Here is a 19,098-nt window from a genome sequence, read left to right as displayed (position 1 = left end):
CTTGTCCTCTCTCCTCCCTTCTTTCTTGACTAACTTGATTCCTTAGCCTGTGCAGAGCCCATGACATACATGACTCTCATTTCATCAAAACATAAGCCTCCAAGTGGTCCAGACATCCCAGGCTGTGAGAGCTTTAAGGAGAGACAGAAGGGGAGCCTGGGCCTTGAAGGATGGAGAGGCAGAAGGTGGGGAGGACTTTGCAGGGAGGGAGCATCTGAGTTTGGGACAACAAGCAAGGCTTGTTTAGGGGACACTGAAGAGACTTGTCAGGCAGGAGTCTCCACTGCCTTCTGGACTGATGAGGAGGAGGAGGAGGAAAAGGAGAGGTAGACTGATCCAGTCCCACCCAATGGTAGTTTGGGGCTTGGGCAGGTAGGGCAGGGTTGCTTGGCTGAGGATTGCTTCATGGCAGCCCTTTTCTGTGCCATGTTATCTCATAGGGTTTGGCCTCTGACCTTGCTTCCTTCTGGGTGTGAAGATCTGGGTTTAGGTCCTTCCTTTGATGGGGAAGGGAGCCCAGGTTCCTTAAGTGGATGAGAAATAGAACATGAAGGTGGCAAGATGGGGAGAGTCAGGGGATCTGAGTTCTGGATCTGCTGCTAAGTAGCTGGGTAACCTAACCCCTCTGGGCTTCAGTTTCCTGGTCTGTAGAATCATAGGGTTGAATTAGATCTCTTAGGTTCCTTCAGACCCTAGAGCTGTCCTTCTCCTTCCTCTCTCTTATGCCTCTTACTACCAACTCTTTTCTACCCCATCCCCTTTTTCTCGTACCTCTTATTCTGTCTCCTGTTTTCTCCCCTCCTCTTCAGAGGCTGGGGTCTGATGGCAGGACCTGGAAGACCTCAGGCCCTGAGCCCTCCTTCACACTGTTGAGAAGGTTGGGCTTATAGGCAGTTTTGTTTTACTCTTGTACTTGAGACAAGTTACCCAGGGACCAAGCAAATAGCTACTTATCCTCTCTGTTATTCTTGACTCCTCAGTCCATCCCAGGCTGATGGAAATGTTTCTGTCCCCAGCAGCCCAGCTGGAGGTCAGAAAGGGTCAGGGAACTGTCCCTGAGGTCAGTAATCTGGTCCATCTGCCCCCTCTCAGCTTCCTGGGATGGGCTTTTTCCATTGCTTTTAATCCCCCTCCTGCAGCTGGGCTTGCTGGGCACTTGAAGGCACAGGTGCCGGCTTCCTCATTCCCTGGCCCCTAGCCTTAACCAAGTTGGAAACATCTGCTCTGCAGAGGAACCTGGCTCTGGGCTCCCTCTGCAAGGAGGGAGGTGGGGAGGCCAGCAGGCAGCTCAGCGGACGAGGCCTAGGGTGGGGAGGGGGTGGAGATGGATGGAGTTCAACTTGTCTTCTGTCAGGAGTGACTGAGGGACCTAGCTCAGAGCCTTGGAGCCTCCTCCCACCTCTCTGTCTGTCTGTCTGTCTCTCTCTCTCTAGATATCTACATATCTGTATATAGATGTATAGATATAGATATGGATAGATAGATAAAGATATATTTCTCTCTCTCTACACACGCACACGCACACACACACACACACACACACACACACACACACACACACACACACACACACACACACACACACACACACACACACACATATACACACGCATATTTTACCTGTCCTTGAGGACCCATCCCTTCTCAAGTCCCCAGCCCAGTCTGATCACCCTTTTCACAATCCCTTCTGCACAGATATCCAGGCAGTCAGTGTTCCAGTCTGCACTTAAATTGATCCTATTCTCTCTTAGGTTTTCCTCTCTTTGCTTCTTGTCTTCTCAAGTGGATTATGAACTCCCCAAGGGTAGGGACCAGGCAGATGCCTTACAGTGCCTAGAACAGGATTAAGTAGATCAGAGACATTTCCTGCATACTTGAATTGATTGATATGTTCTGTTCTTCCACACAGAGCTGAGAGCCTGGCCCCCGATGACCATCAGATCATTCTCTATGTCTCCTTGCAGCTGGCCCTTGTCAGACAGGTAGGTTGTTGTGGTTCATGGTTGCTGGGCTCACGGGCTCTGTCCACCCCCTCTCCAGGGCATTTCAGGTCCCTGTCTCTCAAGAGATGGCAAGAGACCATATTAAGCATTTGTTTATGCTCTCACCCTACATTTTTGGCTTAGCTTTCTCCAGGAGTCTCAGGGGAACATAGTGACCTGGCAACCATCCTCCTCCCAGGCAAACCTGCGGATCTGCTTGTTAGCTTGGGCCCTTGTTCTGCTGGAAGGCTTTTTCCTTAATCTTGGGATGCTGAGTTGAGAGGCTCCACTCTTGCGATCAGGGATAAATCTTTGGAACTAAGCACTGACATTTCATCTGCTAATTATCTTCCCTTGGCAAGCGTGGGACTCACTGCAGTCCATGCTCTGCCATCCATGTCCCTGCTCAAATAGACAAATCCTTTTGACTTTTCCAGGCTGATTAGGTGAGCTTTTAGTACAGCAGGCAAGCTGAATTGCTCATCCTCCGAGTTAGCTTTTCCAAGATAGAAGCCCAGGACTGAAAGGAACCCAGTTTTGAAGGGCCAGTGCAACAGTTCCAAATGAATTCCCCATTTCAGAAGAATGCCTCTCTAGGTAATTTAACTGTGTCTGAACTCTGAAGCTGTGAATAACTGACCTCCAGTGCCTTGTGACCACAGGCAGGTCACATATCTCTCCATGCCTCACTTTCTTATCTAAGTAGTTGGGGAGACCAACTAGACATACCCTTTCCATCCCTGTATCCCTCCCACTCTATCTCTGTTGTTCTTTGTCTTTGTCACTTGCTTACACCTTTGCCGTTCCCTGTCCCTTGTCTCTCTGTCAGTTCGTCTGTAACTCCGTCTTTCTGTCTGTCAGCCTCTTTCTCTCTCTCTACTTTTTTACTCCTGTTGACCACTGTCCTTCACTTATGATGTGACCCTTCCTCTAGTCTAGCGTTGTTTCTTGACCAGCCTCTCACTCTCTGTTCTTGCTTGGCTCCATCTATGGAACAGTGTTCTGCTTTGGGGAACATAGAGACAGATACCTGAGACTGGTTTATTTTTAGCTCTTTGTAAAACAGCCTATATTTCTCTTGCCAGTTCGGCTAATGATAAACTTTTGGTGATGCATTTTTTAATATCCTTAATTGTTCAGCACATCTCCTGTGGCATTTTCTGGTTTTCCCAAAGAGCTCACTAGACCCCTGCTTCTCAGGGCTGTTGTCTCCCAGGGTTATTTCCTGGGCCTCAGAGCTCTTCAGTTTGGTCCACACTGACCAGCCTTTGGACTAGATTGTCCTAAACTAGGCTCTGGACATCATTTGGCTGCCCTAGAAAATGGCCAGTGCCACTTCTGGGGAAACCAGAAAGCAGAGGTCTGTAACCAGCTCAGGTATGAATAGCAATATTTGCTAGAGCAGAATCCGTCAGGTTACATTCAGGTAAGCAGGACCCAGGCCCGGGCCAAGGAGAGGGTCATCCAGCTCTCTGGTCTTCTTGCCTCCTTACTAGGCCTCCCAGAATTCAGGGACAGCACCCAAGCTATAGTTAGAACCAGTGCTTTCAGCCACTTCAGGGGGCCAGGCATCAAGACCAGGAAAGTGGAGAGTTTTATGTTGAGCCTTGTTGCCCTTTTTCTCCCCTTGTGACATATATCCCATTGCCCTTACTAGGTTTTCTCTTCCTTTTCCCAATCCAAGTTTTCTCCAGATATTTAATTCACACTACAGATAGAAAATGAAAGTGGCTGATAAGAGCTTAGACTCCGAACCCTGCCAGTGGGGATTTGCATTTTAACTGGGACCAAAGTCCAAAGCCAGAGAGATGAAATTCTGATGGAAAGTTATCTCAGGTATTAACCAAACTGTTGTATCTCTTGGGCAGTCAAACCTTAAAGAATAATATACCATGTAGCTAACTGTGGATGGGGCTGATCTTGATCTGTAACACATTCTGTATCCCTGGCAAGCTCCTTTTTTTATTAATAAAACTCAATTTTCATTACCACCCACCATTAAAAAAAGAAAAGTCCAGACCCTCGTAGCAAATCCATATGAAAACAAATTGTCACATTGGTCATGTCCAGACAACATATGTTTCATTCTCCATCACCTGTGTCAGGAGGCTGGTTGCAGCCTTCATTAACAGTCCTTTGGAGGCATGATTGACGAGTGCATTGATCAGAGGTCTGAAATCTTTGCAGAGTTATTGTTTTTACGGTATGGTTATTGATTCAGTTGTTTTCCTCTCTCTGCTTTACCAGTTGGTGGGCATTCCCTCCACCTTAGTTTCTAGTCTTTTGCAGCTACAATTTTGTTAGTGTTTTGTCTGGGTCCTTTTCCTCTTTCTTTGGTCTCTTTGGGGAATGAGCTCTCAGATAGTCTTACAAGGTCACTTGGGGCAGATTATTTCTCTCCTAAATGGCTGGGCCAGTTTAATACTCCACCCACAATGCATTATGCCAGGCAAGGTTTTCTAGAGTAGAATTCTTGACAGAAAGAAACCACCCCCCCAGTTCTGCTGCCAGGTACTTGTGTACCCAGGGCAATTCTTGGGCCTCAGGCTCATCCTCAGGAAGCACTGATAGGCAGCTGGACAGCTTACTCGGTGGAGCGCTGGACTGTCCAAGTCAGGAAGACTTGAGTTCAGGTCCTGTCCCAGACCCTTCCTAGCTGTATGATACTGGGCAAAACATTTAACATCTGTTAGCCTTCATTTCCACATGTGTAAAATAGAAATAATAGAAATAGCACCAACCTCACAGGGAGGATCAAAGTGCTTTGCAAACCTTACAGTTATATAGATATGCTAGCTCAGGAGCTAGGGGTGGACTAAATGATCTGTACAGTCTTAATTTTTCCAGCACTCTTTGATTAAGATGTTATTCTGACATTGTCAAGTAGGTAAATCTGTTGCCCCTGCCCTCCAAAATCATTTAAATCATACCAGACAAAAAGAAATGAGTTAAGGAGTTTTCTCACCACCACCACCACCACCACTATCATCATCATACTGTTCACCGATCTCCATAGCACTTGAAGGCTTGCAAAATGCTTTACACAGATTATCCCGTTTTTGACCTCCATCAACAATTATGTGAAGTCAATGATATTATTAACCCAACTTTACAGATGAGGAGACTGAGGCAGAGATTAAGTGACTTGCCCAGGATCGTACAAGCTAATTAGTTTCTGAGGGCAGGATTCCGACTCAGGACTTCCTGCCTCCAACTACCAGACTCCATTATGCCACCCACCTGGCTGTATAGCATCTGTGATTGACGATGGCTTTTATCTGGTTCTTTTTCTTATAGTAATGACAGAGGAATTTGAGCTTTCTCACTGATACTACAGGTAGCATAAAGTACTGATTCAGTTCATGAAACATTATTAAATATCTCTTGTGCTTTAGAGCACCCTCAGGGAGCTTGTAATCTAGTGGCTTATGATACAAACACAAATAACTTTAATACATGATAAGTGCAAAAAAGAGGTATTGACAAGTGAAGTCCAAGCAAGGAATAGTCTTCATTGACTAGTGCAATCACAAGGCTTCATAGAGGAAGTGATATTTAATTGGGAATAGGTAGGAACTAAATAAGGAGTGGGATGCTGGATTTTGGAAACAACTTGATCAAAGGATGGGAAAGAGAGAGAGAACACTAAACAGTCCAGTTTAGCTAGAAAGTCAAGTGTGCAAAAGAGAATTGTAGAAGAAAAGGCCAGGACAGTTGAGTGGCACCATTTTGTGAAAGACCTTGAAGGTCACTGTAAGGAGATTGTATTTTATTTGGTGAACAGATGATCAGAAGCAGTCCAACAGTGGTATGAAGGATGGCTTGGAGCAGGAAAGGGTAGAAGTGGGAGTTCTGTTAGGAGGCCCTTATAGTACTGTGGACAAGTGGTGCTGCACTGGGCTAGGTCGTGAACGTAGAAATAGAGGGGAGGGAATAGCTACGAAAAACATTATGAAGATAGTGACTCTGAGATTTGGGAATCCAGTGGACGGGAGAAGTCATTAAGAAGGTAGGTTCAAAAATGATACCAAGGTTTGGAGAGTAGGGGACTTGAAAGATCACTCACATTAATTGTGGAATCAAAATGAGCTTGGACATGTGATGTTTGAGTGCCCAAGGGAGAGGTGTCCTGTTCAATTGAAGGAAATCTGGTTCTGGAGCGAAAGGAAAAGATCAATAATGGAGAAGAAATTTGGTCCTCAAGTGGGGTAGTAAAAAGAGCTCTGGACCTGAAGTGAGGAAGCCAGGAGTTCAAGCACAGCCTCAGACAGTTGCTAGCTGTGTGACCATGGGCAAGTCATTAACCCTGTTTGCCTTAGTTTCCTCATCTATAAAATAGAAATAATAATAGCACCTATTATTTCAGAGTTGCTGTGAGGATGAATTGAGATAGTATTGATAAAGGGCTTTGCAAACCTTAGAACACTATATTAAATGCTACCTGTTATTTAGTGTAGGGAACTATGCCAAGAAACATATATATTACATATACTAGACCAATCACAGATTTCTCCTGTTATGGGCTTTAGAGGTGGTGGGTGTGGGTGTGTAGGGGGTGCCAGGCCTAGAGGCCTGAGGACTACCCGAGTCTTCCCTTACCTCTATCGGAGGTCTTCGGTTGGCCAAACCGGATGCTCGTATGAGAGAAAGGACGTTCCAGACTCGAACAAGGGTTGAGCTTTATTTCAGGGTCTAGTTACAAGTGCAGGGGAATTCTTCCTTAGGAGGGAGCGAAGAATCTCCCAAGGAGGCAAAGATCTTACAATAAGAGATTGGAAGTAGAAGTGTAAGTGGGGAGAGAGGGGGAGGGGAGAGAGGAGAGAGGAAAAGCGGAGCCTTGTGTCCTCACACGTGGCCCCTCCGCCCAAGAGAACTTTCAGGCTTTCCTGATCCTACTTAAGCTCTCCAGCCGCATAGTTTGCATCTGAATACCCTGCTGTTAGGTGTGCCCAGATCCAGGACAATCTCGAGGGCGGGGAGAGCTCTCTCCCATCACGTTTCTCACGGGAAGAGGCGGAAATACACAAGATAGCTCGGTTCACCTCGATTCCCAGTCGTTTCCTGGGGGAGCCTCATGAGAACTCTAAGATTTAGAAGTTCCCACCTTTACCCGCCCGAGACTGTCCACCTGGAATTGAGCTTCCATCCCCAGCAAGGGGGGTGGTAGACAAAATGATAGAAGAGAGTAAATTAAATTCAGTTTAACAGATATTTATTAAGCACCTAAACTTGGAGACCTTGTCTTATGTGTAAGACATGTTAAGTTCTAAGGACAAAATTAAATGATATAGTATGTCCCCTTCAAGGCATTTACATTCTACCAATGGATGCAGCATATACACAAATAAATAAAGTATGAAGAAAATTGAGGCATGTGAAAGCACTAAAAACTGGGAGGTATTGGGGAAGGCTCTGTAGAAGAAGGGGCCCTTGGCTTAAGCCTGAGAGAAACACCAGGACTCTCAAGAGGCAGAAATGAGAGGGAAGCATATTCTAAGCAGCAGGGAGTGGCTTGTTGTGCATACCTAAACAGGGATGGGGAGCCTGCAGGCTGGAAGCCACATGTGGCCCTCTAGGTCCTTGGGTGTGGCCTTTTGACTGAGTCCAAGTTTTACAGAACAAATTCTTTTATTAACGGGATTTGTTCTGTGATGTTTGGATTCAGTCAGTGAGCCACACCTGAGGACCTAGAGGATCACATGTGACCTTGAGGCTGCAGGTTCCCTACCCTTGCCCTAGAATGAAGATTTGGGCTACCAAGTTTGAGGAATTGTTAGTATAGTTTGAGTGGAATATAAAGTTCATTACGGGGAGCAGTATGGAAAATATAGTCTAGACAGAAAGACAAAACATAAGAATAACACCACACGGCAGCCTTCTGTGCATTCTTGAAGTCACACCATTTAGGCAAGCTGCCTGTTCTATGAGTAAGGCCAGCTCTAATATGAATCACTGGACTGCCATCAACTGTATGACCCTTACCAAGTCACTTCAGCTTTATCATCTGTAAAATGGGAACATTGGACAGGAGGCAGTGCTTCGCAGACTTGAAGGCACTGACTAGATATAAGTTGTTCCAGCTCTAAAATTCTCTACTTCTAGTGGGATAAGATAATATGTACTGAGTGATGCAGAGGGGAAACAATATTGGCTTGGAATTTAGAGAAAAGAGGTCTTGTGAGCTGAATGGTCATGGACAGTTTCATGGTGGAGAGGAGAGCTGGACCTTGAAGCATGCCTAGGATTTAGATAAGCAGATGAGTTGAAAGGAGGACACGTGAGGCAGCATGAGCAGAGATGCAGCTCTGTGGAGAAGGGGTATTTGGGGGCCAGTGAGAAGGCCTGTTTTACTGGAGCATGTTTCTGAAGATACACCGCTAATTAATTTAATAAACTGCCACATTTGTCAATATAGAATTTGGTCTTTTGTTCCCTTCGAAGAGGTTTATGTCAGCAACTGCCGATTCATTTTTCATTTTGTTGTTTGTGGAAATTTACTGTACAGTTCCACTGGCGATGTGAACCTTATGTGTGATAGAGGACCATGAGCTCTGCCAGGAGTACTTAGTGAGCACTCTGCCTATAGAGGCTAATTAGCCCTCGCAGCAAAGGGACCCTCAACAACCACCCCACCTTCCAAAAAAAACTATAAGACAATTTCCTTAAATCAGTCCCTTAAAATAATGAAGGAATGTCCTGTAGGGCTCCCTCTAGAAGCAATCAATCAGTATTTACTGTTGTTACGGTTTAGTCATTTCAGATGACTCCTACTCTTTTATGACCCCATTTGGGGTTTTCTTGGCAAACACACTGCAGTGGTTTACCATTTTCTTCTCCAGCTCATTTTACAGATGAGAAAACTGAGACAAACAGGGTTAAGGGATCTCCCCAGGACCACACAGCTAGTGAGTGCCTGGGGCCAGATTTGAACTCAGGTCTTCCTGACTCCAGGCTTGACACATTATCTAGTAAGTCACCTAGCTGCCCCAACATTTACTTGGCCTTTCTGGACCAAGTTCTGGGTACACAAAAAAAATATAAAAAACATGCCCTGTCCTAAAGGAGCTTATATTCTAATGGAGAAGAAAACATGTAACTCAGTCAAATATAATCTACATACCAAGTAAAACAGAAGAGAATCTTAGAGAGGAAAGCTCTGGCAGTTGGGGGGGGCTAGGCATGACTTCCTATCAAAAGTAGCATTTAAGGGAAGTCTTGAAGGAGGCCAAGGATTATTAGAAGGAGAGGATTCTGGGCATAGGAGATAGCTGGTGTGAAGGTCCAGAGACTCAATCTGGCACTCATTGCCTGTCATTACTAAAGCACCTGTGATTAATTTTCACTTTTGCTGTAATAGTTGTTGCTATTGTTGAATTGTTTCAGTCATGTCCTACACTCCAGGACCCCATTTGGGGCTTTCTTGGTAAAGATACTGGAATTTTTTTGCCATTTCTTTCTCCAGCTCATTTTACTGATAAGGAACTGAGGGAAGCAAGGTTAAGTGACTTGCTCAGGGTCATACAGCCAGTAAATATCTGAGTCCAGATTTGAGTCAGGTCTTCCTGACTCCAGGCCCCAACAGTCGATCCACTAGCTGCCTTAACTTCTCGTATAAAGGACAAAATCAATCAGATGTGTAGGTGAAAGAGTCATGTTTTCCCCAGTGTCTTTTTTATCTCTCCCTTCCCCCTATCTCCTACCCTGGCTGTTGTTTTCAAGTCTGAGTTAGAGGGTTTTGAAAATGTGTGTTTGTCAGGAATGAGTAGGTTTTTGAATACTGCCTTGCAGATAAGTACCAGCCCAGGTTCAATGTTTACATTCTTTAGTACTATTTCCAAGCAAATTCTAGTTGATTTTGAAGATTTCATGTGTTTTGATTCTAGCTGCATTTAACATAGGACATAAAAATGTTTTCTGGTTCAGGATATCGTTTGTTTTCTTCTTAAATGTAATCGTAGACAAAGCATTAGCTAGAATGAAAGACTGAAAGGTAGGACCAGAGATAAGACTGTCCAGATGATGGTGTCATCCCTTATAACCAAAAGGATATTCCTGCCCCACCTCTCTGTGTAACATGTTGTATCCTACTCCCAGAAAAATGGAAACTCTTTGAGAGCAGAGGCTTTTCTTGGGGTTTTTCTGTCTTTATATTCCCAGTGCCTCACTTATAATAGGCAATCAATAGATGTATGATGAATTGAATTTCAAGTAGGGTGTATACTGATTTGTTTCTCCAGCACTGAACCAGCTGTATTCTCAACCAGTTGTGTCCATTCCCCCTCCATCTTGAGCACTTTGCAAGATTACTGGCCAGGACCATGCTGACCATCTCTACCCAGGAAGCTGACTTTTCCTTTGTGAGATGCCAAATAGGAGGGACAGAACCCGTGACTCTGACCTCATTAAGACCCTTTTCTAACTCATGGGCGTTATTGGGACCAATTGACAGGAAGTCTCCTGGGTTTGTTGCCATGTACACATTTAAATATGTGGGCAGTGGGTGTGAGGCTTATGTGAAGTAGTTTGTAGGATTAATGGGGCAGATGGAGGTTAAAACTTGGGGTGCTGTCCCTGGGAGCCTGGTCTGGAGTTCTGCAGCCAGAACCGAAAACCTAAGGCAGAGTGTCTAGATGACACTTGTTCTGAAGAGATCTGGGTTTTTTAGTGGACTACAAGCTCTCTAAAGGGCAACAGTGTGACATGACAGCCGTAAAGCAGAACCCTGTCTCAGGTTGTTTTAAGAGGGGCAAGGTGTCTAGAAGGAGTCGTACCCTACCATGCCTTGGTCAGACTACTTCTGGAGCATCACCGTTTACAGGAAACCTTGATAAGCTGAAGAGAGCACACAGGGCCAGATAGGATGGGCATGGACTGAAAATTAATGCCACATGGATATCTCTGGAAGGAGCCGAGGGATGGTTAGCCTGGAGAAGATAAGACTGCAGAAAGGAATGCTATAGCTGTTTTCAAATATGCGAAGGGCTGTTTTGTGCAAAAGGGATCAGACTTGTTTTTCTTGGCCCCAAAGGGCAGACCTAGGAATAGTGGGTGGAAATTGCAGAGTCTCGTATGTAAGCTTGATGTAAGAAAAACCTTGCTAATTGAGCCATTCCAAAGTGAAAGGGCAGTTCTGGAGATGGAATCGGTACTTCCTCCCTTGAAGGCTGGGTGTCAGGTAGGTACTAGAGGGCATCTTTGTCAGCCACAGGTCCAATTAGATGTTGTCCAAATTTCCTGCCAACTCTGAGGATTCTGAATTCCATGATTCAGTTAAGGTTCAAAATCAAGAGTTAGCCTTCATTTCTGGTTTTGTGTTTCTTCCTTGCTCCAGCACATCCTGCATCCTATCACCAGATTGTTGTTCAGTCATTTTCAGCCTTCATGACCCCATTTGGGGTTTTCTTGGCAAAGATGCTGGAGTGGTTTGCCATTTCCTTCTCCAGCTCATTTTGCAGATGAGGAAAATGAGGTAAACAGGGGTAAGTGACTTGCCCACACAGCTAGTAAGTATCCGAGGTCAGATTTGAACTCACAAAGATGAGTCTTCCTGACTCTAGGCCCAGTGCTCTATCCACTGTGCCACCTAGCTTCCCCTAGATCTTCCTAAATCAATATGTTCATTAGATTTTCTCTTCATTAACCTACAATAACTGCCCATTGCCTGTTGTGCCTAGCCCTGATTCCTCTCGAAGTTTAAGTCCCCTTCTAGCTACCCAACTACATCCACTCCTTTCCAGAATGCACCTTCCACTGCAGTAGGCTGCGTCATCTTGTTTCCCCATCTTTGCATCTTGAATCATGCTGCTATCCCTCCTTGGAATGCTCTTTTCCCAATTCGTCCATGCTCAGGTCGAGTCCCATCTCTTCCATGAAGGCATCTTCTGCAGCCTAACTCGGTCTCTTGTATTGTTGTTGCAACTTTCGGCTATTGTTCTCTCGCTCTAGAATAAAGTGACTCAGGGCAGGGAAGGGAACTGGAGCCCAAATGAGTGTTGCTCCTAATATGCACCATTTCAGAGGCACACGATGCAGGAGAGATGGTGAAAACGCCCATCAAAGCAAGTGTTTTTCTGGTGGCATTTAAAATTTTCTGAAGAAGGAAAATACATTTGGACATCAAATAGGAGGTAAAATAAAAGTTCTCAGTCTAAAGGAGTCATTGATCTCCTGCAAAACAGGACCCAAAGCTTTAAAAGGACTGGTCATAGTTTAAAACAGCACTCTTAAGTCCCTGTCTCAATGCCAACATGAAGTCCAGTCTAGCAAGTGAAATAGGAGTAGAAAGGAGAGTAAAGACACAGGGGGCAGGTACCAAAATAATTTTTTTCCAACAAATTCAGAGACCCCAGGTTAAAAACTTCAGATACCAAATGAACCCTTGACATACCTCCTACCTCTAAAATATTTTGGTGACTGCATTTCAATACAATTTAAAAACATTCTTAAGAGGAGGGGCCCACAGGCTTGAAGAAACTGATGCCTAGGGTGTATGACCCAAGAAAGGTGAAGAACTAGAAACACAGCTTAACAGAACTGAGGCTCAGAAAGGTTAAGCGACTTGCCTAGGGTCATAGCCAGTAAAAATGTCTGAGAAAGGATTTGAACTCAGATCTCCCTTGCTGTGAATCCAGTGTCCTCCACACTGTATGACCCACCTGCTTTGAAATCATACCATGAAGGTCATTTTTAAAAAATTGGGGTGTCTGACCTGGAGAATAGAAGATAGAGGGGGTGGTTATAGCTGTCTTCAGGGAATTGGAGAGCTCACGTGGAGGAGAGGTGGAAATAGTTCTGCTTAGCCTCAGAAGGCAGAAGAACTAGGAGCACTGGGCAAAATCTGTAGCAAGGCAGATTTTAATTTAATGTTAGAAAAATCTCTGTAACCTTTGGTGCTATTTAGAACTCGTGGGCTGCCCTGGGAAGTAGCCTATCCCCCCTGATTGGAGGCCTTCAAGCAAAGGCTAGGTAACCATTTGCTGGGTCAAGAGGTTTCTTGTAAGAGAAGAAATGGCTCAGATGCCCATCCTTCTTGCACAGAACTGGAAGAGCAGGCCCTCCTCTTCCTTCGTTTGGATTTAAAGTGGAGCTATCTCATCTCATTCCTCTTTCAGATAATTACCAAGCGCCTACTAACGTATACAACCCTGTGCTATACTTGGTGGGGGAGGGAGAGAGGTGAGGACATAAATGTGATCTCTTTCCTTCAAGGAACTTAAAGAAGTAAAGCTTGGAACTGTCATTCATTGTCCCTCATGACCTCACCTGCATTCCCTTTGTGGTCCAGAGTGCTAATTCCTGTGTCCTAAGGAGTTGTGCCCTTTGAGGGACAACCGCTGAGGTCTGAGTGCAGAAGGGAAAGGCACAGGAGAGAAGGTCCCAGAGTGAATGGCTTCTTGTTTTTCCCCTGCAGATCTCTGATGCCATAGAGCATCTACAAGAGGCTCTGAAAATACGCAGAGATGATGTCCACTCCCTACACCTACTGGCGCTCCTCTTCTCAGCTCAGAAGCACTACCAGCATGCCCTGGACATCATCAACATGGCAGTCACTGAGCACCCAGAAAACTTCAGGTGAGTGGAAGCCCTGGCAAAACTGCCCAGGCTCTGTGTATTTTTCTTCCCAGTCAGAGACTATACCAACACACACAGATTTCCAACACCAACTCCCATTCAGCTGTATGCAGAGCCCTTTGCCGGGTGCTCTGAGAGAGGAGGAGGATATAGAGAACAAAGAAAACAGAATCTACTAGCTTCTAGGGACTTGGAGTCTAGCTAGGGAGACAGGGCCAGTGCACAGAAGTACCTGATTTTGAGTGTACTTTCATAGCAATATGGTGTGTAAAGAGATCCACACCCAAAGGGTCTGCTTACTGGCAGAAGAATAGAAAAGTCAATCAGGGAAAACAGAGCAGGTACACTTCATGCAGAAGTACACAAGCCTAGAAGCCAAGGTGAGGTAAGGGCTCACTGTTTGACCAAAGACTACTGGGAAAACTTTGAAACAATCTGGCAGAAATTAGGTTCCGACCAGCATCTCCACCATACACCAAGATAAGCTCCAAATGGGTGTGTGACTTAGCTGTAAAAGTTCACATGATAAACAAGTTAGAGGACTAAAGAGGTACCAAAAAGCTTAGGAAGCCTTGAAAGCACATGTATCAACAGGTATCAGGAGTTTTGTTAAGTTCACAGGATCCATACTTTTACCTAATGTTACAGACAATGTGTTTTGCCCAGAGTCATCTGGAGTCAGTGGTAGAGCCAGGAGCCTCACTCCCAAGCCCTCTGATGCTGGCACTGTTTGCATTACCCCAGTCCTTCTCCAAAGTTTACAGCAGCCAATTCAGTTCATGTCATGGAACCCTCATGTAATGAAGTAGCCAGCACAGATAACAGCACCATTGAAGCAGTTGTGACCAAAAGCCATCCTGGAAACAGGGTCCCATGAGCATGGTGTAGCCTGTTCCTCTGCCATCACTGTGAGCCTGCCCCTGTCCTGGGCCATCTTGATACAATTCCTGTCCTAATCCCAAACTGTTCCTGGAGAGTGGGAGGAAACTATCTTTCCTACTATTCCTTGTGGGGGGCAGCTGATGGTGTAGTGGACAGAGCACTGGGCCTGAAGTCAGAAAGACTCGAGTTCAGATCTAGCCTTAGATACCTACTAGCTGTGTGACCCTGAGCAAATTACTCTTTCAGTCTTAGTTTTCTTAACTGGAAAATGGAGGTAATAGGAGCACCTACCCCTCATAGGCTTCTTACGAGGATCAGATGATATCACATTTGTAAAGCATTCATCGCAGAGCCTGGCACATGGCAGGTGCTATATAAATGCTTATTTCCTTCCCTTCCTACTGATTAATTCTGTTTTGGTTATAACAGTGAGCCTTCCTTTCTCCCCAACTCTTTTTCTAGTGTTAATCTTCTTTAATACTCTTTATTCCAACCACAAAAAGTAGTGGAGAACAAACTCTGTATGCCAGTGGGGTTATTGGGGTTAATTGATTTGGGAGCCTGGTGGGGGAGAGAGGGAATTTGGGAGGAAGAGGAGGAGGGTTGTATGGTGGAGTGGGTGTTAGATATCATTTTATGACTCTTGCACCTGTGAGAGGAGATGTGTAATTTGGGGTATATTCCTCAGACCCTGATATACTATAAGTTGAGGCCTAAAATGGATAAATTTGAAATACCCTTAAAAAAAAGTAAAACTAAAGCTCCTGTAACTCACAACACATAGTTCATAGAATTGATCGTCCTGGAGAAGTGCTGTGATATAATGGAAAGTGCCCTGGACTTGTTACTTTGTGACTGTCATCTATGAAATGGGAGAAATAATCATCTGGTCAGCCAACGGACATTTTTTAAGCAACCTACTGTGTGCTGGGTACCACGCTGGACCCTGGGAACACAAATATAGTGAAACCATCTCTCCTCTTATGAGCAGCTGACATTCTGGTGGAGTAACCATCCTTGCACTGCCTACCTCATAAGATGACTGGGAGGAGAGCCCTTTGTCAAGTGCTAGAGAAATAGGGATTCTCATCCTGAAAGGTGGAAATAGATTAGATATGTTCCTAAAAGGCACAACCGTAAGAAGGGATCCAGGGACATTGGAGATGTTTGGGAATGCTCCCTCACCTATCTGATGCAGATTGTGGGGGGGTCACTTTGGCCTTCTTCACACTTCAGTGGCTGCCTCTTAGTAGGCTAAAGGGACAAGGGGCTGCCTCCGATGCTATTTCATATGCCTTTTTCTATTCGTAACACATTGTACTTTTCTAATTTCACAAGAAGCTGGGGGGAAAGGCGGGTAGAGGAGACAGGCATATTGATAATGAACAGAAATATGAAAATAACATGGGCAGTGAAGACAGATCACTGATAATTTGGGGTTTTTCAAACTGATTTCTTCTTCTTTAGAATTGTCTGGGAATTTTCTTTTTATAACTATGCTTTGGTTATGGCAGTGTTTCCTAGGCTTTAAATTAATTATATCATATAGTATGGATTAGCCCAGAGGCAATAATCATGAGTGGCCCCAGGAGTGTCACTTTGTTTTATGTCAGTCCATGGCATACACTTTCACCTAAATCACAGACTGCTCCCTAAATTTAAGCATAATTGATATCCCTCCAGCTTGAGATGCAAGGCAGAACCCCAAACCCTGGGCACAATCTGCTCTGCTGACCCCAATCACAAACTGCCTTCTCACTCCACCTCCGCCTCTCACTCTCCGCAATCTGGTTTTTAAGTTCATCATCTGACCAAAACTACTCTGCGAAGGTACTAATCATCATCCAACTGCCAAAACTAATGACCTTGTCTCAATCCTCATTCTTCTTGACCATACTGCAGTCTGCAACACTATCAGTCACCCTTTTCTCCCTCATACTTTCTCTAGGTTTTAGCTCTCTTCTGGTTCCCCTCCTGCTTCTCTGAACCACCCCTCCTCAGTCTCCTTTGCTGAATCTTCATCCAGGTTGTGCCATGAAACTGTTGGTGCTCCCCAGGCTCAGTCCTGGGCTTATTCTGCTCTGCTCCTCTGCGTCTATGCTGTTTTGTTTGGTGATCTTGGTATCCCATGGATACAGTCTTTGGGCAGATGATTGTTAGATCTGTTTTCTAGCACTGACCTCTCTCTTGACATCCAAACTCACTCCAGCTACCTATTGTGCCTCACAGATGTGCCAAAGACATCTTAAGCTCAACACATCCAAAACTAAACTCATTGTTTTTTCCTAAAACCCTCTCCTCTTCCTAACTTCTCTATTACTGCTGAGGGTGTGACCATCTTCTCAGTCACCCAGGCTCATATCCTAGGTGTCATCCTGGACTTATCACTCTCTCTAACCTCCCTTTTTCCCCTCACCATGTCCATCCTGTCACCACATCTGAACTCTTTCTTCATTATTATATGTGCTCCCTTGTCTCTTCTGACAGTGCCATCATGTTGGTGCAGATTTTTGTTACCTTGTGCCCAGACTATAGCAGGAACCTTCAGATTGGTCTGCCCTGATTCCGGTCAACCCTCCACTAAGCTTCCAGAAGTGATCTTCCATGTCAAGTCTGCCCCCTTTTCAGTAAATTCCCCTGCCTCTCATTACCTCCAGACCCTGACATAAAATCCTGTTTGGCTTTGAAATTCTTCCATAACCTGGCCCTTTCCTGCCTTTCCCATCCCCTCCATGTGCTGTACAGCCGAGTGATGCTGGCCTTCTCACCCTCCCTGCTGTTGCTTAAACAAGACCCTCCATCACCGGCTGCTGCCCAGTCTTGAAGCGCAGTTCCTCTGTCTTCTGGCTTCTCTGGCTTCCTTCAAGTCTCAGCTAAAATCCCACCTTCTGCAAGAAGCCTTTTCCCCTGAATACTATTGCTTTCCCTCAGAAGTGATCTCCCAGGGTCATCCACTGTATCCCAGGACATAGACAGTCATTTTGCCTTTTCTCTTGCCACTGGACTTTGATAACTCTGGGAGACAGAGGCTGATGACTTAATGCAGCTCTGCCTCACTTCAGTGCAACTCACATATGAGTCAGGATATCACTGCATGATGTCACTGGTCCTCTTTAAAAACAAACAGCAACGACAAAAACTCCCACTGTGTAAGCAACACGCATATTGTTTGTATGTAGTTGTTTTCATGTTGTCTGTTTTTGTTTCTTTCTATCCCACATCATAAGATCATAATAAATGCTTTTGACTAATTGAACCTGGAACCTAGGATCCATTGAGCTTATAACCTTAACCACAGACTAATTGTCCTTCATTCTGAACCTAAATCTAACCAGACTGACCCATCTCGACTCAGATGTATGCTGGTCACAAGAAGGGAGCAAGGAAAGGGGGGCAGGTGACCCATCACTATTACTGGAGAGAATGCCCTCCTAACAGTGGGTCATACCTTCCTATGCAAAGGATGGAACATGACTATAATTTAGCAAACAGGTAGCTTAGCCATGGATAAGACATGGATGAAATGTCTGTGTGTACAAGGGATTAGCTAGCAGGCTACATTAATCCCAAATACAATGCATTGAATCTGCTTGTGATGTAACCTGGTGGAATTAAAATGAAAATACATGGGGGAACAAATGTCCTCTCTTTTAATAATAAAATTCATCTTTGCTAAACCTGCTTCTTTATTGCTACGGGGCCAGTTGGTGTTCTGCTTTCTAAGTCACTACAGTCCTGCCTGGCTCAGTCGGGTCTTGATCTATGATTGAGCTGCCAGGTTTTCCCACCCTGTGGGAAAAGGCTTCAGACTTCAACTGAAATGAAGGAACGAAGAAAAGAAAAAACTTCTCTCTAACGAGCTTGGATGGGGAGGATCCTCTATGTAATCCTCCTTGCCAATTCTCTTCTCTTTGTCATTTGGACATCCCGAGGAACCTCTCCATCTCCCAGAAACCTTCCCAGCCTTAAAGGGGGCAGGGGGTGCCGATGATTCCCTACACACACAAATGTATACTTCATTTTTCCTCTTCTTTCCTTCTTACTGAGTGCAGTCACTCCTTTGCATGTAAATACTTATTGAATTTGGGCATATTGAGGTACCCTTAATTTGTTTCTACTGTAGTAATGCTTTTGTCTGCATTAATGTGTCTTAAGCTGTAACAGCCTTTATGAACTAGGTGTTGTCTTTGTTCAAAATCATTCCTCCATAGGTGCCTGAACCCTGCGTTTGCTTACTAAGGAGGCTTCACCAAGTCTGTACTGGATGATAGCTAAGTGGTTCCATCATAGGTGGCCCTCAGAATTGGAAAAGACCTCAGAGATCTTATAGTTCCACCCATACCTGAAGCAGAACCTTTCTACATTGTCCCCAAAGACATTCACACTCACCTGCCTATTTTGTGCAAGTCATTCCACTAAGCTTTAGGGCTGCGAAGGCAGAAATGACACTCCCAAGGAACTTCCAGACACTTCTATTGGGGAATAATAGAGTATATACAGAGACAAGTAAAAGTATGATAACTTGGGAGGACTAGAAAGGGCTTTGAGTAAGAGGTAGCATCTGAGACAGAGACGTGAGGGAGGCTGCTACAGACTTAGGCAAAGGCATGAAGGTGGGACGTGGCAAGCTAACCTCAGTTGGCTTGGCTGGAAGATAGAGGAT

The 19,098-nt window shown here is 45.0% G+C and overlaps 1 protein-coding gene across 4 annotated transcripts in view; it reads left to right on the top strand.

Annotated features, from left to right (window-relative positions):
- TTC7A (tetratricopeptide repeat domain 7A) overlaps window positions 1–19,098 on the top strand; it is a 201,173-nt gene that overhangs the window by 115,658 nt on the left and 66,417 nt on the right. For all 4 annotated transcript variants that reach the window (XM_072635672.1, XM_072635674.1, XM_072635671.1 and 1 more), the window contains exons 14-15: window positions 1,910–1,982; window positions 13,393–13,553. In XM_072635672.1, coding sequence (XP_072491773.1) covers window positions 1,910–1,982; window positions 13,393–13,553 — 234 coding nt within the window. The remainder of the gene's footprint in view (window positions 1–1,909; window positions 1,983–13,392; window positions 13,554–19,098) is intronic.

Source organism: Notamacropus eugenii, chromosome 1 (assembly GCF_028372415.1).
Source record: "Notamacropus eugenii isolate mMacEug1 chromosome 1, mMacEug1.pri_v2, whole genome shotgun sequence".
Lineage (NCBI taxonomy): Eukaryota > Metazoa > Chordata > Mammalia > Diprotodontia > Macropodidae > Notamacropus > Notamacropus eugenii.
The sequence above is the reverse complement of the archived record's forward strand: the minus strand, read 5'-3'. Positions and strand labels throughout refer to the sequence as shown.